At 34.7% G+C, this 23,188-nt stretch overlaps 1 protein-coding gene across 2 annotated transcripts in view; it reads right to left on the minus strand.

Moving 5' to 3' along the window:
• Positions 1-23,188, minus strand: part of LOC136037347 (tyrosine-protein kinase Drl-like) — a 227,572-nt gene that overhangs the window by 75,681 nt on the left and 128,703 nt on the right. For both annotated transcript variants that reach the window (XM_065720022.1, XM_065720021.1), the window contains 3 exons: positions 18,444-18,571; positions 13,630-13,745; positions 10,397-10,527 (listed from right to left, as the gene is read on the minus strand). In XM_065720022.1, coding sequence (XP_065576094.1) covers positions 10,397-10,527; positions 13,630-13,745; positions 18,444-18,571 — 375 coding nt within the window. The remainder of the gene's footprint in view (positions 1-10,396; positions 10,528-13,629; positions 13,746-18,443; positions 18,572-23,188) is intronic.

A 23,188-nucleotide genomic window follows, 5' to 3' on the forward strand; every position in this document is an offset into this window, starting at 1 on the left:
TGGAAGTTTCTCACTCGGAAAACTTTTCCACGGAGAATTATTCTTGGTGATAAATTTTCCCCGTGTATATTTCCCTCTGGTATGCTCATCCCAGAAACTTCCCTCCTACCAGGAAATTATCCCTGTAGAAAATGCCCCTCGCCCACAGAAAATCCCACCCGAAAAATATCTGCATACTTCCCAATAACCAATGCAATATGTAAACAACGGGCAAAGTTCATACCTTTCAGCCTTTCACCCTGGGGCTGTAGGGGGTCAAATCATTCTGGAAAACATAATTATTAGATTTTTAAACTTTGCTAAAGAATGACTATCTCAAATTTTGATCGGACGAATTTGAGGTAAAAAGGGGTTGGGGAGGGGATACCTGGCCTCCAATATTTTTGGTGACGTGGAAACGGCACTAGAACTCATGATTTCCGATCAAATAAGCCCTCTATCAATCTTCTAGGACCAGAAATTCGATACGATTGCCCACGGGAAAAACAAACAAACAAATAAACATGCATTTGTGATCTTTCTTCTAGCAAAAAACCAACATTTATGTACATTATGTACAACTATGTACATTTGTGTACATAGGAGCTTGAAACCTCTACAGAAGGGTTCTCTGACATGGTGAATCTGATGGTGTGATTTTCATAAAGATGACTTGATGTTTTGACGGTGTTTCCCCTATTTCAAAACTGGGTGAAGTTTCTCAAGCTCCTAACTTTTGATGGGTCATAATAAACTTGAGGAATTCTATCTGTTTCGAGTAAGCACTAAAATTCAATTCTTTTAATATATCTATTGTTATCAAGACTCTGTCTCCTAAAGGTTCACTTAATATTGCGCCGAATCGCTTCTTGCTTATAGTTCGTTACCACGAGCTGTTTGATTTAGGCTACCATGGAAAATGAAAATGAAACTCGATCGCTTGATTTAGTTAATTGGAAACCTATAGAACCATAAATATCTTAGAAAGTTAGGGTAGACTGAAAATTTGATTTTAAATTACAAACATCTCAATGTACAGTTCCTAAGTTTTTTGGTGGAGTGAGTGCCAAATTAAAGAAAAAGAAACTGGGGGGGGGGGACGAGCCAACACTAAGCTGAAATCATATGCTACAAAAAAGCTTAAGAAAATGTAACTTTCCATCGAAGTTTTAGTTGTCTTTTGCAATCAATAGTCTATTAAAGTTTGAATCTTTACTGAAAAAAGCTTTGTGAAGTTTAACTAAATTATTTTATATCTATTTTCACGATTCAACGTGGCAATACTGACGAAAACTGCCTTAATTTTTTTTTTAATTTTGAAACAACAAAAAGAAAATTCTATAAAATCGCAGTTTTCATATATGAATACACAAAAGATGAATCCAGGTAGGTAAAACCGTAATTATTTCTCACGAACATCCTTTTTTCCTGATTGCCCTTCAGATGAGACTAATCAAAACAACTTTTAGGATGTAGTTCACCTGTAGATCATTGATCAGTATCAGCACATGTAGTAATTACTTAGACATTTTGGTTTTCTAAAACCATCCTTGGTTGTGAAAAGTAATATGTCATAAATTTGACTGCCAAAGTTAAAATACTTTCTTTTGTCAGCCCTGCATAAAAGGCGTTACATCACAATGTCATTTCAATTCGGCATGGTATGTGCCACAAATTGTTTGCATGTTATTTCCAATTTAGAGAAGACTGGGAAAGGGGTGTCGCATAATTTGTGGTAATTTGGAAGTAATTGGAAACCAGGGTGGAGCACTAGGGGGTACTATAAATGTGTCAAACACCGGAGCGAATGTTTAATAGACTAGGAACAGATGTTAAGCTGAGAGGAAAAATGTAATAAGTGATTAGTTTGAGTTTTTCTTTTTTAGTGGATAGTGTTTTGAACCTATGTTTGCTGTTTCAAAGAGGGCGTAGCCACCAACCGCTTTTTGTAGATGGGGCTTAGCTTCTTTGAGTAGCAATTATGTATTAGAAATGTGTTGTTTTCTTATTTTGCGGTGAAATCCTGACTGGCAAAAGCTGATAAAGGATCAAGCTTTGAAAAATATATTTTTCGGTCGTATATGCGACATCAATTTGGAAAACTTTTTTTTGATTTTAGAAAAGGTTGAAACTAACTTATATTATAAGCTACGCCCACTATAAACGTGGTATGTAGCCAATTTAGAGCTATCCACTCTAAAATAGAGCATATCCACTAAAAAAGAATGGAAAGATGAAAAAGAGAAGCTTAACAGAAATGGAGACAATTGTAAAGAATAATGTAAGGTTTTATTTTTCTAAAACCTAAAATAGGCAACTGCACGTGACGTTGCAAAAGAAAAAACTTTTTTGTTGTGCGATACTGACAATCAGTAAGGAACATTTTTCTTTATTATAACAGGGCTGTTACTTTTCAAAGTGACTGAACTTTATTTCAATATTAGAATCTCTGTGTCTTGAGGCTAAAAAGTCATTAATGAAAGAGCGACAAAAAAAAATATACATTTCGCTTGAAATATGAATACTGCTGAGGTGAGCCCCAATGTAAGCTGAGGTATGCTTCAAAGGTTCTGCTCTGCCTTCCGAGCATAGGCTTAGTAACCAGTATACTGATTTAAGTATTTTTTTAAGGAACATTTCAATTGAATATAACCAAAGTCTCTCATTATTCAATCACTTAAAAAGAAATGTAATATCGGGAGATTTGTCTTCTATTATATGGGCTAACTATTCATGCGGCTTGTCTAGCGAAGACTATCAAATTTCAAGGATTAGTGGTATGTATGTGTGGCTTATTAGTGGCCGAAAATAGCCAAAACAGTTTGACTAGCACGGACTAGTGGTTTATCATCAGGTAATGGATGAACCTTTAAATCTGATATGAAAAGACTCAATCAGAAATATTCAGTAAATGTCCAATTCGGCACTTGCTGTTTGGACGGCTTAAAGCACTGTTTAAGAGGGCATATGACACAATCCGGGTGAGTTAATATCTTTGCATTTCACACTCGTCCCTTTCTAAATTTAAAACTTAGTTCTTTTTTTCCTATTTCATTCTCTAATTTATTTTATCTCTCTTAGAAAAGTTTTCTTTTAATTAAATAAAAAATAAATCATCGGAGGATTGAGAAAGCACTCTATTCTATATCTGGTTGTATGTAAGGGGTTAAGTGTTTCAAATTGAGAGTGAGAGTCCAGGAAGGATGAGCACACTACCACCTTCAGCAGTTTTTCCAGTTTATCCCTCCCCTAGACTTCGAAAAACACCTTTTAATTGGTATTTTCATGGGGGAAAAAACGAGGAAAAGCAAAACTGCCCCGCTAAATGTTAAAAAAAATTGCCCCCCCTCTTTCCCATATTATAAGGAGTTGCTACCACTTAAGGTAGTATATACTGAATTAGTGTATATTACTTAGTAATATGTAGGTTAGCCATCATAAGTCAAAATGAATTGTTAGAAGTACCATAGAAGCCATTGGTCCTACATTATCGATTGCACTTCTAAGAAATCGTGAAAAGTTAGCTTTTATATTGATCCCTTCACAAAACAGTATTGTTCCCTCGTACCCTCGAAGTACGAGGTACCTACTTCGATATTTACATCGGTATGTCCGATTACCCTCGAAATATTAAACAGTAAAAGGAATTAGGTAGTTTAAAGGATGACCTTACTCGTCCTTTATATACTGTTTTAGTGTCTGGGGTCAAAGTACTTGGAATTGATTGGGAGGTCCTGTCATAACTTGTAGACCATGGATTAGAGATCCGAATAAACGACAGAAAACTAAAAGCCAACACCTACTTTCCCAGAAACCTTAGAAAAACCATCTAATTTTTCATATTTTGTGTTGGAGATAGAGAATTCAATTTTTAATCAGACTTATTTCTTTAGAAAGTGTGGATTTTTTTTACAATAAAATGAGCTGAATTTTCTTTTTAAAGTTTAGGAAAGGGTAGTCCCTATAAATGCTTTAGTATACCCACTATGGTATACTGTATTATACTTTAAATACTATTGTATACCCACTACGAAACTGCAAAAATTAGCTCATAGGAAATATCATTTCAGTAATTTGGCAGCTTTGTGAGTTCCCTGCGGTGCTATCTACTTCTATTTAAAAACCTTGCCGACACAGAGGAAATAAAACTTCGCTGTCTTTCAAACAGTTTATGGCAACAAACTGTAAATAGGGGTTGACTCGGCCTCATATTCACCGAAAATCTAAAAGGAAATATATTTTGATAACGTTTAATACTTTAAAAAAGTTAGCTTTTAATTATACTCTAAAACTAAGCACTACGGTCCTGTACTCATGTGTGAAAATTGCTTTAATTACCTTTATTTATTTTTTTAATGTATTTTTGTAAGGTAATTACATTATTCCTTGCTTCTGGAGAGAAAATAGCCCCACCTTTTTCAAACATGGCACATTTTGAAACCACATTAAGCTGAGAACTTAAATCAGCTTCATTTGTTTCGGTCGAATAACATGTATTATCCAAATCTTTTGGTTCTTGGGTATGAAACTTTAAGCCAATATATAAAAAAAAAATTACAAGAACGTTATAAGTTGAACTGAAGTGATGCTCCTAACTCTAATGATTATTTTAGCCCCATCTAGTCATAAACAAAGAGGATTCAAATTGATAACTTTAAATCGAAGAAAGAAAAACAACACGACGAAGCCGAGTAGAGCTATTCATCTCTAATTCTAGAGTAGTCAAGATTTTATTTTTGGTGTTTTGGAACTATTTGCCCAGCATATTGCCCCGACCAATCTATTCACATCTACCCTGGCCAATCTAGTGCCTAACTATTTGCCCTGGTCAATTCAGTCATAAACAAAGAGGAATCAAATTGGTAAATTTAAAACGAAGAAAGAAAAACAATCTGGTCAATCGATTCGCCCTGGCTAATCTAGTGCCTAACTATTTGCCCTGGCCAATCTAGTCATAAACAAAGAGGAATTAAAAGGGTAAATTTAAAACGAAGAAAGAAAAACAACATGATAAAGCCGAGTAGAGCTATTCATCTCTAATTCTAGAGTAATCAAGAATTTCTTTTTGGTAGCGAAGAGGAGAACAAAATCACAAGCACAAGGAAAGTTAGCTTATGCAGATGTGGACGAATAGGGGTGGACAACGTAATACCAAGAGACTTTAGTGTATCAAGTTCCTTGGTTTATAAACACTAATAAACAAACTGTTATCCTTACTGCGGTGGCAGTAAGAAGAAAAAAGTTGGCCACTAATTGTCCAATAGACTATAAAAGGATCATTTAAATTTAGCCGCCTGTTCTTTCGAAATCAAAGCATTTGTAAGGCTTATCAATGATTTATAAGGAATCATGAAATTATTGAATTAAAAGCTTATTGAAAGCCTAATAATCTTAGAAGTGGCATATTTTAAATATATTAAATTTTATTTGGTTTCCTTTTAAGCATTCCTGATACATCTTTGAAAAGTATGTATAGAATTAAAAAGATGCTTGAGGTAGCAAGGAATAAATGAGACCTCCTATTAAAAAAAAGCTAAAATTTGTTTACGTGACAAAAATCAATTTCATTTTGTTTAATTATGAATTTCCATGTATCGTTTTTCTTTTTTTTTTGCTTATTTATTTTTGGCGTGATTTTGCGTTAACCCGTTTTTTCATTTGTATGTACACTACTCAATTTTTGTATTTATAAGAAAGACAAAGGCAGCATTCAAACAGTTCGTGGTAACAATTTGTAAGTAATGAGTGACTCGGCCCTATCGTAACTGAAGTTCTACCAAATTCTTGATAACGAATAATTCATCAAAAGAATTCATTTTTTATGCTGATTACAATCACAGCGTAGCCTATAGTAAAGGCCATATGGTTTCTATGTTTTTTTCCAGAGGCGCTTAATATGGAATGGATGGTCGTGTAAACTTCAGAGAGGGCTCATTCACTTGGAAATTGGAAGTTCTAGTGCTCTTTTTAAGAGTCAAAAGTGATTGGAGGTTAACTAAACCCCCACACTCTTTTACCCAAACGCATCAGATAAAAAGTTTGAGATAGCCATTATGTTAAAAATAGCTCAAAGATCAGATAACAAAAATCTGGTGTCAACACAACCCCCCAGGGTCTGGAGCTAGCGTTGTAAGTTGTGCCCTGGGTATACATATGTTTCTTACGGAAGGGATGCTCGTAAAACTTCAGAAAGGACTCCTTTGATTGAAATTGATAGCTCTAGTTCAATTTTTAAGAGTCAAAAGAGATCCGAGGGCAGCTAGTCCCCTCAACGCCCTTTTTCCCCAACCCCATTTGGTAAAAAGTTTATATAACTATTTTTTTTAATAGTTTAAACATAAGATAACAAAAACTCCGGTTTCACCACAACCCCCCCCCCCCCGGCCTGGGGGGAGGCATTGTAAGTTATGGCCTGGAGGTTTATACGGTTCTTATGGAAGGGATGCTCCTAGAAACTTCAGAGAGGGCTTATTTAATTGGAAATTGAAAGTTCTAGTTTACTTTATAAGAATAAAAATGATCGGAGGGCAGCTAGTCCCCCAACGCCCTTTTTTCCCCAAATACATCAGATAAAAACTTGAGATAGCCATTTTGTTAAAAATAGTTCAAGGATCAGATAACAAAACTCTGGTGCCGACAAAACTCCCCAGGGCCAGGGGGTAGGTATTTCATCTTATTCCCTCTTTGCATATATGGCTATTATGGAGAGGATGCTCGTATAAACTTGAGAAAGGACTCATTTGTTTGGAAAATTAAAGTCAAATAGCCCCCTCACGCCCTTTTGTCTTCAAATGCATCAGATACAAATTTTGAGATATCCATTTTGTTAAAAATAGTTAAAAGGTCAGATAACAATAACTACAATGTCGGGAAAAAACCCTAGGGCATGGGGGCAGGCATTTTAAGCTATTCCCTGGGGACACATATGGTTCTTATGGAAGCGATACTTGTATGAACTTCAGAGAGGACGCATAAAGTTCTAGCTCACATGTTAACAGTAAAAAGAGATTCGAGGGCAACCAGCCCCCCCACGCCCTTTTTTACAAAACCATCAGGAAAAAATTTGAGATAGCCATTTTTTAAAATAGTTCAAACATCAAATAACAAAAACTCCAGTGTCGATGCAACACCCCAGGACCCGGAGGTAGCCTATGTAAGTTATGCCTTTGGGGCTTATATGGTTCTTATGGAAGGGTTGCTTTTATAAACTTCAGACAGGGCTCATTAGATTTGAAATTGAAAGTTCTTGTTCAATTTATAAGAGTAGAAAGTGATCGGAGGGCAGATAGTCTCCCCTCATGCCTTTTTTCAAGTGCATCAGATACAAATTTTGAGAATGCCATTTTGTTAAAAATGGATTTTTAACTTTTTAATAACAAAAATTAATAACAAAAAATTTAACAAAATTAGATAAATTTTGTTAAAGATTTTTGTTAAAAATCTAAAGTCAGATGCTCGTATAAACTTCAAAGATGACTCATTTGTTTGGAAAGTGAAAGTTCTAGTTCACTTTTTAAGATTCAAAAGAAGTCGGATGGCAACTAGCCCCCCCCCACGCCCTTTTTCCCCAAATGCATCAGAAATTTTTTTGAGATGCCATATTGTTAAAAATAGTTAAAAGGTCAGATAACAAAACTCTGGTTCGAAAATCACCCCAGGACCCAGGGTCAGGTGTTTTAAGTTATCCTCTGGGGATATATATGGTTCTTACGGAAGAGATACTCATATGAACTGCAGAGAGGGCATTATTTGATTAGAAATTGAAAGTTCTTGTTCACTTTTTAAGATTAAAAGAGATCCGAGGACAACTAGCCTTTTTCCCTCTGCCCTTTTCCTCCAAACCCTTCCGATAAAAATAGGGAAATAACCATTTTACAAAAAAAAGTTCAACCTTCAGATAAAAAAAATTGTAAAGGGTGGTGGTATAAAATTCGATTTTGGCTCATTTGATCTTTTCATGAGTCAAAAGTGATTGGGGTGTATCTACCCCCCCACTCATGCACAAACCCTCTTTTCCCCAAATGCATCCGATCTAAGTTTTGAGATAACAAGTTTATATGAAATAGTCTAAAGATCAGATAACAAAAATTCGGGGTCGGCATATCCTCCCCCTCAGGATCCCGGGGGAAGGGTTGTAACTTATGCCTCGGGGGAATTAAGTTTTTTTATGGAAGAGAATGTCGTGTAACCTTTGGAGGGACGCAAATGATTAGAATTTCAAAGTTCTAATTCCCGTTTTAAGGGTCAAAAGTGATCCGATGGCACCCACCTCCAACCCTCTTTTCCCCAAATATGTCCGGTCAAACTTTTATATAGCCATTTTGTTCAAAATAGTACGAAGATAATATAATAAAACTCCAGGAATAACACAGCCCCTCCCACAAAACCTGGATGCAAGTGTTGTAAATTATGTCCAGGGACATATAAAGTTTTAATGGAGGGGATGGTTGCATAAACTTCGAAGGGGCTTATTCGATTATGAATCGGAATTTCCAGTTTTCTTTTGTTAAGAGTCAAAAGTGATCGGAGGGCAACTTGCCCAGGGTTGCCAATTGCCGAAGTCGAAAAAAAGCGTAAATCAAGGCCCAAAAAACGAGTGCAAATTATTAAAAAACTGCAAGTCAAAAGATTTGCACGCGCTCGGCTGCCACCGCGCGCGCAGGCCCTTCCAATGTTCTGACCGGTCTTGCGCCATTTACAAGTAATTATCAGTTATACTTCGATCAGTGGACATTCAAATGTATTATAAATGTATAGATATATATTTCAAATGTATTTAAAATCAAGATAAAGAGGACTCCCTGCTTAAATCAACCTCTAAATAAAGGGTTAGATAATGATTATCATTCTTATTTTAAAATGATAACCATTAGGAATTACAAAAAAAGTTTTTTTTAAGTGAAAGTAAGAAATAACATAAAAATTTAAAACGGATAAAAAAAATTCCGCAGTGGGAAGTCGCTCCCACCTTAGTCCCTTACTCTTTACGCTAAACTTTGACTTTTCGATCAAATTACCTTAAGAACGGCTGCTGAAACCCAAGGGACCGTGGAGTTGGGATAATAAGCTTTTTTAGAGAACTAAAGAACTTTAGTGTAACGACCGAGGACTTCAGGAGAAGGAAACCCCCCAAAATCAGAATAATTTCTGCTCATTTTAAGTTGTAATGTTGCTCCTTACTTTCAATTAAAAACCTTGTTTTTTTATTTAATAATTATAAAAAGGCACCTCAGACGAGGAGTATTTTCAAAAGGAAACTTCAATGCCCAACCTCGTTAGAATTTTCAGTCTCCTTTCTTAATTTTTTGTTTCTTTGCTAACATTGTGGTATTATCACTAATGACTGAAATATAACCAGTCCTTTTTTTATGATTTTCTACGTCTAAAATTGACTTAAAACAATTACACAGACCATAGGTGATTTTGGTGTCAACTTTTTTGGAGGTGTTTTCATAGGAAGTTTATAACCTGAATTCAAAATCTGTCGTTAGGTTTTACCTCGGATTTTTATTTTTATTTACCTCGCAGCTCGAATTTTTAAGGTATAACATTTTAGTTAATCACTCAATTTTAAAATAGATACCATGGATGAAACTGACAAATAATGCATGGAATTGGCGTTAAATTATACAGTTTTTATTTATTATATACCAAGCAAAACAAAACGTCATAAGTTAAACCAGCTACTCTGAGAGGTACTAATCGGAGGGACACCCCAGATTTTGGCAAACACATTTTTTGGTGTTTTCATTCAAAAGGATTGAACAACCAAAAAATAACCCAACCTAGGTTTTCAGGTATAATTTTATTTGTATCTTCATCTAAAAATGACAAAAATTTACTCACCCTGTCCCCTACATTTTTGTGAACCCGTGCCACAGATTGCTCCCTGAACGCTTCAAAAACTTCTTTTTCTTGATACTCTTGAATGTATTTTGTTACTACCCCTTTTAAATTCCAGCAGTAATGCGTCATCATTTGGATATCTCATCTTCTGTGACAGTGGTCCTTCATACTCTAATGGCCTTGTAAAATATTTCTAATGTCCTATTCAAAAATATATAATATACCTACATAAAATGTCAAATAACTAGTTTAATAGTTATTATTACCCCCCTAATACAAAGCATAGTTACAAGGCTAATTAATGAAATGAATTTGTAAATAAAAGAGAGAACAATGGCGTCAGCTAGGTGAGGGAGGAGGATGAGGGACGCTCTATTCTCTCTATAATTTGCCCCCCTCCTGATTAAAAAACTTTTTTTATCGTTTCCGTTGAAAATGACAAATTTGGTATTTTCATAAAATAAAAAGAAACAACAAAATAACTCATCTAAATTTAAAAACAAAATATTTTTCACTTCCCCTGAAATTTCCCTGAATTGAGGCCACTGATGAACAATACAATACTTGTTACCTTTTAAGCAGAATTTTTTCCTTCTGAAGCTTAAAGCAAGACCCTCTTTTCTCTTCTCGTATCCAGTAACATTTAATTGAATTGTTACATCTATTTCTGCGCTGCTTTTTCCTGTACAAGGAAAGGTAACCCTGGAAAATAAAGCAAGAACTTAGAAAATGTTGGAAATTAGGTTGCATATTGTTATAATAATGTTCAAATTATTATGCTAATTTATCTACTAGTAAGGAGGTGGGAGGAAGGGGAATTGCATATTGTTGGGTTGCATATTGTTATAATAATATTCAAATTATTATGCTAATTTATCTCCTAGTAAAGAGGCGAGAGGAAGGGTAAAATCTCACAAGAACATGGCTTTTTTTGAAGATCACCCCTTCCGCTCCCTAAAATTTTTGAAAGGATCGGAGAATTCATTTGTGCATTTAAGAAAATTTGGGATTAGGTTATTTACATAATTAATGCCATAAAACAAAACAGAATAAAAAAATCTCCTTTTATCATTAGAGACTACCGTTAAAACGCTATTAGAAACATTAAGAACTATAAAAAATACTTATTTTATCGATATTCTTCATTCGGAGATCAATACTGTGAAAAAAGCTCGCCCCCTCCCCAACCTTAAAAAATTCCTTTTTTAACAGAATATTCTTTATATTTACGTTTTCACGATTCCCTCAAATTAAATTCTTGCCTGGTATTTTATTTCTTTAAGTTACCACTTTGAATTTCATTTTTATGTAGTTCAGGCTGCCATAAATTATATTATTAGTGCAAAAGCTCCACCAGGTCTAGCCAGCGCTCAGCCTAGCCTGGGTGAAATATTCAAAGCACAAAAGCCCCTCAACTAGTTTCTTGAATACGCCCTTAATTTTGTGTCTTAATACCATCAATCTGCCTAGAACTTTATTCCTGTGTGTTGTCACTTTGAATTTTATTTTGAACAGTTCAAGCTACCAAACACTGTGTTATTAGGGCAGGAACTTGAAAAAAAGGGGAGGGGGGGGCTAGTGGCCCTCTAATCTCTTAATTACCTAAAAATGTATTATATCTTTTAATATACATTTGAATAAGCACTCCCTCTATATTTTAGGACCACTGATTCGATACGATCACTCCTCGGAAAAAGAAACAAAGAAACAAATCTACATGCATATTTGGTCTTTCTTCTGAGAAAAAAATAACAGAAAATCCTACATTTTTGCAGATGGGAACTGGAAACCTGTACAGTAGGGTTCTCTAATATGCTGGATATGATCGTGCTATGTTCATTAAGATTCCTGGACCTTTTAGGGACGCTTTGCCTTTTTTTAAGTCATGAAAAGTTTTTAGGGCCATAGCTTTCGATGGGTAACATGAAACTTTATAATGTGAATACATATTTTAAATCAGCATAAAATTCAAATTGTTTTGGCGGCTCTATTGTTATCAAAATTTTGTCCTGTGGTGGCGCAGTGGATTTGACCTTAGCTTGGTAATACGGGACCCAGAGATCGAATCACGCTGCAGGAATGCACTGCAGGGCCGACGCAGGGACCTTAGTAGTCAAGAAGCGTCGTTAATTCTTAAATAATAATAATAAAAGTTATAAAAATTTTGCTATTTAGAGTTTCGGTTACTATTGAGTCGAGTCACTCCTTACATACAATTTGTTACTACGAACTGTTTGATTAATCTGCCTCCTTAAAAAGGTGTATGGAAAAGTTATTTTAACTACTAAATCCTAGTTCAATCCATCTTTTGTTGCATAATTTTTCTAAAAATAACTTCAGATTTTCCGCTAAAATTACATTTACTTGACGACTTCCCTTTGCTCTAGATCTGGCTAAATAGGGCAAGGTCCCATCCTTTTTAGCTTTTCGGCTTTGATTTCATAAGCAGACTGTCAAACAATTTGCAACCTCGGCAACCTTTTGAAGGAAATAACCTTTGCCCATGTAATAAAAAGCAAATAAAACTAGGTCAGTAGGCTAATAGGGCATCAATCGTCATGTTTTGGGAAAGGTTTAAAATAGTTTAGGCATGAGTAGATTAGTGGATCTACAAAGATATTCAAATTTTACTAAATTGTCTTCAAAGTCACATGAGGAATTTTTTTATTACCTGATTGATAGAAATTTACAGGTGGAAACAAAAAAAAAATTTTAATATCTTATTTTCTGAGACTTTGTTTTTTCACGCTGTGTGAGTGCGCATATTCTCACTTTGAAGCGTTCTTTGCCTTCCAATTCTTTACATTTTTAGTCAAGACTTCGCTTTAAATAAATCGTTTACAATGATCACAGGCTTTATTTGGTTTAAAATAGGTAGTATCAGCCGCATCTTTAAAATAGACAAGATCTAAATTTCGCTTGGATTGAAATAAGAACATGGGCAGAGAGGAGACACGGCCTAACAGTGCTTAAATTTCGTTATAAGTTAAAGCATTAAATACCGACCTTATTGCTGATGTGATGATTTTATCCCCGTCCAAAGTTAAGGGTCCCTAAAAAGAAAACATGCACATCTGACGTCTCTGCTTGGAAATTTTAAAGTCCCAAGGACAATGACAGTAACTTCTGATTATTAAAATTGGCTAAGTGGAATTGACACTAAAAGTTACAACTAAAAAGATTAGGGACTATCAGCAATTTAGTTTTAACGAAAATATCCTCTACGTGTAGTTATGGAGCAATCAGTAGCAGCGAGTGAGAAAAAAGGGGGTGAAAAGTATGCGAAAAGAAGCTAAAAACGTACGGAAAGAAACACCTGAAGAAAATGTAACTTTCTTTAGGAGGTATAATTTTTCTTAGGACTCAACGTATTGTTAATGTTTAGGTATTTATGGATAAAAAATACTGCTGAAGTTACCTTTTTAATTCTTTTTATTCATTTTCAAGGTTCAATGTGGCAACACTGTCAAAGTATGATACTACCCTGAGAATTTTATAACTTTGAAACAATCAAAAGTAGAATCTTAGAAAATTGCAGTTTTCAGGTATGAATAGACCTAAAATGCCACAAGGGAGCAAGAAAACTTTTGGTTTGAAATCCTTGGCAATTTAAGAGCGTCTATCTCTTATTTGATTTTGCTTTCTCTTTTCTAAGCTAGATAGCCTAACTTTATTGTTATCTGGGTCTTCCAAAGGGCACAATTCGTGGGAAGTCTTCCGGAAAGTTGACTTCCAATAGTTTAAAATTTACTTTTGGTTTTATAATACCAGCAATGAAATAGTTATTCTGATAGATTTACTTACTGAAAAGTTGTTGGAGTTTTTGGAACAGTGCCATATTGACTGATGTTGAAAAAAGGCGGCTCCATTGATTCTAAGTAATGAGATGTTGGATACACCACTTCTAGATTATAGAATATCTGAAAAAAAATTGGCAGTTGTCTCTGAGATAATTGAAATGGCTGAGTGAAATCAATTAATTTAGTACTATAAAACAGAAGTTCTGATACTGTTTTTAATTATCTAACAAACATTTATGATAATAGTTATATCTGACATTTTGCATACTTCTGAAGTAATTTACCAAACATTTTCTAAATATTATTACCAAATAATTTACCAAACTTAATTTTCTAAGCTATTCTCAAAGAGTTGAATAGTGGGACAAAATAGCTCAGGAGGAGTAAAGTGTGACATAACATGTTGCTAATCCTTCCTTTGAAAATAGCTTAGCAACCCGCTCGTAGAAATATTCGAAAAAGTAAAAAATGTCAGTTACAATGTTTAGTTGTGCTCTTGATGAACTGGTACTTTACTGAAGTCTCCTTGATTATTTTTTTATATGGATAATTAATTATATGATAGTTTACTTTGAAGCCATCTTACAGATTCACTAACCTCTTCCATGAGTTAGAACCAATAAAACGATTGCTTTTATTTTATTTTTTCTAGAAGTAGGAGAACTATATTGGTCTATGATCAAATCTTAACTAAAGTTTTTGAAAATTTACGAAAAATTGAAAAGTACGAACAATTTCGAAACACGAGTATTCAATTTCGAAGCACAACGTGTAGTTATAGACAAGACAGAAATCTTGATTATTTTGAGAGTGGTGGTACCCTATGTCTATAATATAAAAAGCAGGCGTCTTTCAAATAATATCAAAGAATTATGCTAAAATTTAAAACGAACTTGTTATGCTTTCAATTGTGCACAAGCTAAACTTTAGCGTAAAGATAGGACGCATAGGAAAAAATACGTTCGTAATAACTTTTAATGCTTGTCTGTACTTTTGCATTAAAATTACTTGTTTTGTATATAACTTATGTCCGTTTTTAAGGACATAAGGACCTTAAGGATTTAAGGACCTTAAGGATTCTCCTAAATTTGAATACTTTGCCACCATCCCAACCCTTGCTTTCTATGCTAAGGCTTTACTTTAACATACCCATACTTTAAAAATTAAATCACTCACAAAATGGGGTATTTCTAACTTTTTTTTTTTAGAAGGAGGGGAGAATCTGAAACATGAAAACATGTCAAAAAAGAACAAAGAGAGGTAAAATTCAAAGAAAAGACAACAAATGAGACTGCAGCCAGTCGAGAGAAAAGATGAAAGACTAAAACAACACGGATATTTCGCCTGTATGCAAATTAGGCGTCCCCAGCACAAAAGAAACAAAGATAAAAAAACCACTAAACTAAAACAAATAAAACCAATATTAATAAAATACAATTGTGGCAGCTGATCCACACAGGGAAAAGAATCTATTAGAAATACTTCAATAAGAATATCGAAGCAACTGAGGAAAAAATTTAAAAAATGAAACTAATTTAATTATTCTATTGCGAAAAAATCCTCTTGTTAGCTATTATTTGGTCCAGCAACTCTTTTTGAGCAACTCTTTTTGGTCCAGCAACTCTTGTTAGCAACTCTTTTTGGTCCAGCAGATAATCTAGTCCCCAGGTGATTATGTAAAATCTTAATTCCCTTATTGACTATAGGTTCATTTTTCAAAAGACAATCGTAAATTGGGTCAACATTTTAATTTCCCGTGTCTCTATTTATTGATAGATTAGCAAACATATGTATTTTTGATTTCTATGGCCTCCCTCGCCCACTGAGAAAAACCCCTGCCATTAGAAACAGCCGTGATCTCATCAAATTATACAAAAGGATGAAAGAACGTATGTTCAAACAGAGCCGGAAAAAAGTTCCAGGAAGTTTGCTTAATTGTCGAGTTAATTCTATTGAGTTGTTGTTCTTAATAAATCTTTCAAGAATTTGTTGGTGAGTTCTACGAATATACAACTTTCCACGAGAACAAGGAATTTTATGCACCCCACTAACTAAAGTTCACCGGGTTAAATCCTTCCCGAAATTAACGAAACTACCTACTGGTCTCACCGATCGGAAACATGTATCAATTTTATGTTTACGCAAAATTCGTTTAAGCATCTCCCCCAAAATAGGTACATAAGGCAAATAAAAGAAACTTTTTGACACATTTAATTCTGAAGACAGTCAAACTCCAATAACCCATTTGTTATGTTTAACGCGTTTTTTTTATTATTTTATCAAGGAATTTAATCTTGTAGCTATTACAAAATAAAATATCCCTCAAACACAACAATTTAGAATCTAAGCCTCCTGGGAACAAGTTCTGAAAGCTCTATCCATCAGTGGAATCACAACCCCTCGTTTTACTGAAATAGGTTGGCACGAATGAAAATTCAAATACCTATCACTGTGTTAGGGGGGTTTCTATATATTGAGAACAGTAAATGGAAATCACTTTTAATTAATAAGATATGAAGAAAAGGTAGTTGGTCATTTTCTTCAAACTCCACTGTAAATTTTATATTTTCATCAAAACTATTTAAATGTTTATGGGAAAGGTCTAAGGAATAATAAGCCATGTTTCCAAATGCAAACAACATCGTCCATGAATCTGCCCCAGAAACAAGGGGAGATCTTAGGACTGTATATAGCGGAGGTTTCAATAGCGTCCATGGAAAGATTTGCCAACAAAAGAGAGGAATGCCCCCATAGCCAAACCAAACACCTGTTTGAAAAAATTCACCTCTAAAACTAAAATAAAGAGAATATTCAGTTGCAAGGATAACCAACTTCGTAACGACATCTACATCCTAACTAGCCATGGTCACTGTTTGGCTGGCCAGTCAGGCTTGAAAACTTTCATTCATAAAAACATGTTGAAGTTATTGATGTCAAAATATTTCTAGGGGAGAGGCTAACTCTCTTGGAGGTTTTCTTCCCTTGTTTTCAAATGTTTTTTGAATAAAAAAAAAATTGTCAAGATATGCCATAAAAGCAAAAATATAGAAAAATCTCCAATCTAGGCTCTAAGGCCTTAAGTAGAGCAATTTAAATTAGTTTCGAAGAAACTTCATTCGTATTATAAAAAAAATCTTAGATACGAGACTAGAGATGATTTAATCTAAAAAGAAACAGAGAATCTATCATGGTTGATGATAAAGAGATTAAAAGGAAAACGAGCAAAAAATTACTTTACATTGGAGGAAGACTGCTATACTCGACAGCTTTTGTTATTAGCACTAAAGCATATTTTTCACTTTTACTACTATCAATGCTACAACAACTACTACTAACAACTTCTTGTTGTAACAGGCCGTCTACACATGTGCACTTTCCTCCTTCAACCAAATCTATGTAAAGCTTCACTCTTTATCTCTCATCCCCATTGATATTCTAATTTCTTAATTTTCAATGTATTAAGCTGACGCATCGAGCTCAGCCCTCTGTTGTCTAAAGTGTAAATTTTGTCTTAACTATTGCATTAACAAAGATTTACCTTACGTATTAAATTCTTTCCTACGACCTCTACCTGTACTCATTCGGGGAAGACCCGATTTTTTTTGCCCCAGATGGATGACAAAGAAGCAGAATCTGTGCAGTCATCCTTGATCCTTACCACTGGCTTCAACGAGCAAAAAAAATTTTTTTCTAGAAGCCTTATTAAGCTATATCTTCATAAATTTCTCAAAAACGTTTCCCCTCTAATTTCAGTAAGATTTTCTGGTCCTGGAGCATACGGGCTGTTGTGTAGCCTATAATTTTGAAATGGTAATTTACTTGTTTGCCTGGTCGGCTATACCAACTGAATTAAAGAGCAGAAATACAGGCTTTTTTAAACCGTTGGAGGGGATGCTTACAAGGCCAATTTTGTATAAACATTTCCAAAAATTATGCCCAGTTTATAGTTAGACTTAGTGGTTCCGGAGCATACAAGCTACGAGTATGTGTAGCTTACATATCTGAAAATGTAACTTAATTGTTTACCTGGTCGGCCATACCACCTGAATTAAAGATCAGAAATACATAGTTTCGTAAGCTCTTTGAGGGGGTGCTTATTAGGCAAATTTTGGTATAAATATTTCCGAAAAATTATGTCAAGTTTGAGGTAAGGTTTAGTGGGTCTGGAGTATACAAGCTACGAGCATGTTCCGCCTACCTATTTGAAATTGTAACTTACTTGTTTACCTTGGCGACTATACCAGCTGAACTAAAGATCAAAAATAGAGGCTTTTTTAAGCTATTTGAAGGGTTACTTATTCGGCCAATTTTTGCATGATTATTTCCAATAAGTATGTCCGGTTTGCAGTAAGGCTTAGTGATTACGGAATATACAAGAACCGAGTATGTGTAGCCTACATATTTGAAATTGTAACTTACTTGTTTACCTGGACCGTTATACCAACTGAATTAATGATTAGAAATAAAAGTTTTTTAAGCTCTTTGAGGGGTTACTTGTTAGTCCAATTTTTGCATAAATATTTCCAAAAATTATGTCCAGTTTGCAATAAGGCTTAGTGATCCCGGAGTATACAAGCTACGAGCATGTGTAGCCTACATATTTGAATTTGTAACTTACTTGTTTACCTGGACGGTTACACCAGCTGAATTAAAGATTAGAAATACAGGCTTTTCGAGCTGTTTCATAGGGTGATTATTAGGCCAATTTTGGCATAATTTTTTCCAAATAAATATGCCTTACTCACAGTAAGGCTCAGAGGTTCCGGAGTATACAAGCTACGAGTATGTATAGCCTAAATCTTTGAAATTCTAACTTACTTGTTTGCCTGGACGGCTATACCAACTGAATCGAAGATGAGAAATATGGGCTGGGATAGGGACCACAAAATTGAAAGCATAATCGTTGACTACTCCTTCTTGAACATAGAAGAGTTCAGATTTAAGACCTGTAATGAGATTTAATTAATAACAACTTTGTGTAATTTATATCGACTAAATTAAGAGAAATATATCGAATTTTGGTCATTGTATTAGTGATTAAACGAAGAGCAAGCATAGAAGAAAATATATTAGTTTGTAGTAGAATCTTTTTTTTTTATTTTAGTTCTAGAAAGTGGAATCGAACCAAATCTTTTGTTCCGCCTATTGTACGAAAGTATGGTTCAGTCCCACTTTAGAGGGCTATAATGATAGAAAGATTAAATTGGGTATTCTTGGTCTTAGGGGTTTAAGAATGACAGAATTCCAAAGATTTTGATTTTTTTTATTATCAAACAGTTCGTGGTAACGAACTTTATCAAAGGAGTGATTCGGCTCAATAGTAAACGAAACTTTAAAAAACGGAATTTCAATATCAATAGATAGATCAAAAGAATCAGCTTTAACTTATTATGCTGATTCCGAATATATAAGATTGATCGAGTTTAATGTTACCCATCAAAAGTTACTATCCTGAGAAAATTTACCTGATTTGTGAAATTGGGGAAAACATCCTTTGAAATTAAACGAATCTTAATGAAAGTCACACCATCAGAATCAGCGTACCAGAAAACCCTCTTTTAGAGGTTTCAAGCTCATGTCTGTACAAGTGTGGAATTTTTCTATCGATCAGTTCGTGGTAAAGAACTGTAAGTAAGGAGCAGCCCGGCTCGGTAGTAATCGAGACTCTAGAAAACAGAATTTTGATACCAATAGATACAAAGAAGAATTAAATTTGTATGCTGATTTCAAATATATAAGTTTAGTCTTTGCTCTTTTAGTCAAGTTCAGTCTTACAAATAAAAAGTTATAAGCCAGAGAAAATTTGCCTTATTTTTGAAAAAAGGGGAAACATCCCCTAGATGAAAATGACACCACGATATTCAGCCTATCATAGGACCCGTTTGTAGAGGTTTCAAGCTCCTATCTGTAAAAATGTGGAATTCTATATTTTTCGCTAGAAGGAAGATAACGGATACGTGTTTATTTGTTTTCTTTTGTTGTTTTTTTCCCAGGGGTGAACTTACCGACCCAATGGCCATAGAACATCGCAAGAGAAATTCAAAGTTCTAGTGCAATTTAAATTGAATGGAAATTCAAAGTTCTAGTGCCCTTTTTAAGTGACCAAAAAATTGGTGGACAACTAGGTCATTTTCTAGACTCATTTCCCCCCGAATTCACCCGACCAAAATTTAAGATAGCAATTTTGTTCAGCATAGTTGAAAAAACCTAATAACTATAACCTTGATGATGACTTTATCCCTCACTGACCCCGGGGGAATTTATTTAAATTAATTAAAAAAGGCCCATTGTTTAAATTTTCGTCAAGTCTAAAGTACTATTCACAAAATTCAGAAGGCCAAACCTGTACAGTAAAATTCTCAGGACAAAACCCAAACTGGTGCTCGTGAAAAAATTTCTTCGCTGCAAAGAAATGTGCCAAATGAGAATGGAATGGTTTTTCAAAAATCTTTGAAAATGTAAAAAAGAAGGGAAATAGGCCGGTAATTTGAAGTGTAACTCTTACTACCGCATTTGTGGATGACGATTATATGCACGGACTTCAGTACCTGAGAGAAAACTCCACGTTCAAACGACTTATTAATTAATTTTGTTTGCGAAGTCACTATCGCTGGGAGAATAGACTTGACTACTCGATTGGGTACTAAATTAGGCCCTGAAGAGGATGATCCCTGTAAATTAGAAACTATCCGAGAAACTTCTGTTCAATTACTTGTTCAAGCACAAAAGATTTGTGGCAAGAAGGACCCAAATATCTAGTAAAATCACCATTAGATCTTGATTCAGATCCTTTCCGTCTAGCTTGAGCTTCGTTGGTAATGAGGGAGGCGAATGACCAGGCTTAACAACGGAATTTATAATCATCCATGTTTTTTTTATATCTTTCCCGTACTCTGAATTTTTTTCACGATAATAATCTTTTTTAACCCTATGTGTTGCTAAATATATTTCGATACACTTTGAAACGTTGCTACTGCTCAGGTGTATGACGATTCTTTTAAACTTTCCAAAGCTAAATTTTTCGCTTAGCACACCTCACTAATGCAGGAGTCATCCACGGACACAATAGGGCTGACCTCTTGTAATCATTTTTCCTCAAGTCACGTAGACACATCTCAACGAAAGCGTCCTTGAGCACCCTATAAAATTATTCAAACACATCGTTTAAAGGCATATTAAAATCTTCCACAAATTCCAATGATACTTCTGATTGTTTTGTCCCAAGGTTCGAGAGCTGCTCTTCCTTTTTGAGAAACTTAGAGCATACAGGAAAATGGTCTGATATGTCCGAAATTATTACAACATTATTTTGAGAAGAAAAAGAGGAAAATATACTATCAATTAAAGTGGCGGACGACTGAGTGATACGTGTTGGAATCAAAACAGAAAGCCATAAACCAAAAGAAGTCATAGCAGGTAAAAAATCAATCGATATTAATGAATTTGTATGCATTAGGTCAATATTAAAATAATACATAAATGTTATATCAAAATTCAGACTATGAACTTTTTCCAATACACCCGTAAGAATATCAAGAAAAGAGCTAAGTGATCCATTGGGGGGTGGATTAACTCTGCAAATAGAATGGTTTTCTGATTAATTATTAATTCAATACAAAGCGACTCAAATACTCCATCAAAATTAACAGAAAGATCTTTACGAGCCGAACATGTACAACCATTAGCAATGTAAAAAACAGGACCTCCTTTAGACATTTTTGCCCTACTTAACCGTTCAATCGTATAACCTGGAATGTCAACCAATGAATCATTATTATCATTTAAAAATGTTTCACACAATCCGATTACATAAGGGGATGCATGCGACTCACAAAGAAGAAATTTAAATTCACAAATAGACGAACAAAAGCCATGAATATTCTACTGTGTGACTGAGAACTCACCGATCCCAACTTGGTCTTCAAACAATCTACATCTAAATTTGGTCACATTTTAATCAACAACCCCAAAATAACCGTCTTGCCGCATAATCTCACTTCCCACTTACTAGTTCAGTACTGAACTAGTTTTCAAGGTTACAACATACAAACTAATCGGATTATCTTTTTACATTGTTCATGATCTGAGCTAGCTACTGCCTAGAATAAAATGTACTGCTACGAAATAACTTGCAATTACTGAAATAAGTTTTGCAAATTGGAATTGAAATTTTTTGGAGGATTATTTGTTTGTGGAATTGGCAAATTGTAGACCCTCTTTGGGAAAGTGCACTGCTCAGTGATACGCAGGAAAGTCTTTTAGGTCGACTTTACACAGGGGGATTGGAATCCACCTAGATGCGATAGGGAGGTTCAGCCCTCACTTAAAGATAAGTCTTTTTGCTGTTTATTGACTTCTAAAAATATGATACTATTAATGATGCAGCGTTTCAAGCAGTTTGATGTTGCGCTAGCTAAATTCAAAAACTACCCCCTATGGCCTGCGAGAATTATGCAAATAGGAAAGGATTCGCACGGAAAGCCCACTTATCTGGTCTTTTGTTACGGTAGTCACGATGAATTTAGGTTAATAGATGCGAATCTTCAAACAACAACCCCAAAACGATAGATTCATCCAAGCCTTCTGTTAAAAAAGCAATTGTTGAACTTGATAATACCCCTGAGATTTATGAAACTCTTTCTAAGACTTTTTTAGCCCTGAAAGCAAGTGATAAATTAGGGTCTAACTCAGTTTCTTCAAGTATCACCCCAATTTAAAACAAATTAGTTGCAACTGAAGCCCATCTGGTGAAGACAAAATGTGATCTACTGGAAAATATTACAAATAAAGTGACTGAAAAGTTCAATGACCCAAGGTCACTAAAAGAGACTACTGAACTGATAGTCAGCCAGGTTTATGATTCAGTCACCCTCGAGTTTAACCCGAAGCTTGCAAAAATTGAGCAGGCTCTAAGTAGTCTGAGAACTCAAATTAAAAATTTGGAGGAGATTAGAAAAAAAGTAGAATTGAAAAAAAAGCTTGATGATTGTGATCAAGCGTCCTTGCTTGATAGTCTTTTATTTCATGGGGTAAAGCAGTTACCAGATGTAGACACTCGCTCTACAATATTTCAAATTATAAATAGCAAAATGTCTGTGACAGACCTCTCATATTCTGATTTGATTACTGTATACCGTCTCCGATTGAATAATCCGACTACACAGCATGAAGAAAGTCCGATCGTCGGACTGCTGAAAAAGAATGAAGAAAGCTGCTCCGATCGTCGTTAAATTTTTTCTGCCTCATTCAATACCTCATCTAAACGGTTCTTTTTCCAAAAGCCCAATACGAGTCAGGACAGAAAAACCACCAGAATTATTAGATACATTTAATGTATGATTACAAGCCAGTTCAATCAAGTGCTCAACTTTGTCTCAATACGCCATGATAGCTAGGAGATAATCGTGGACTTAGTATTAGGGATAGATGATGCTAAAAAAAAATTCTAGTAAAAACATAAGAAAGAAGACACGAACAAAAAATAAATAGCATCAGTGCATAAAAATTGACAAGAACATATAATAAGTAAAGAAAAATAAAAGAAACCAACCAAAAGAGAAAAA

This window comes from Artemia franciscana, chromosome 16 (assembly GCF_032884065.1).
Source record: "Artemia franciscana chromosome 16, ASM3288406v1, whole genome shotgun sequence".
NCBI lineage: Eukaryota > Metazoa > Arthropoda > Branchiopoda > Anostraca > Artemiidae > Artemia > Artemia franciscana.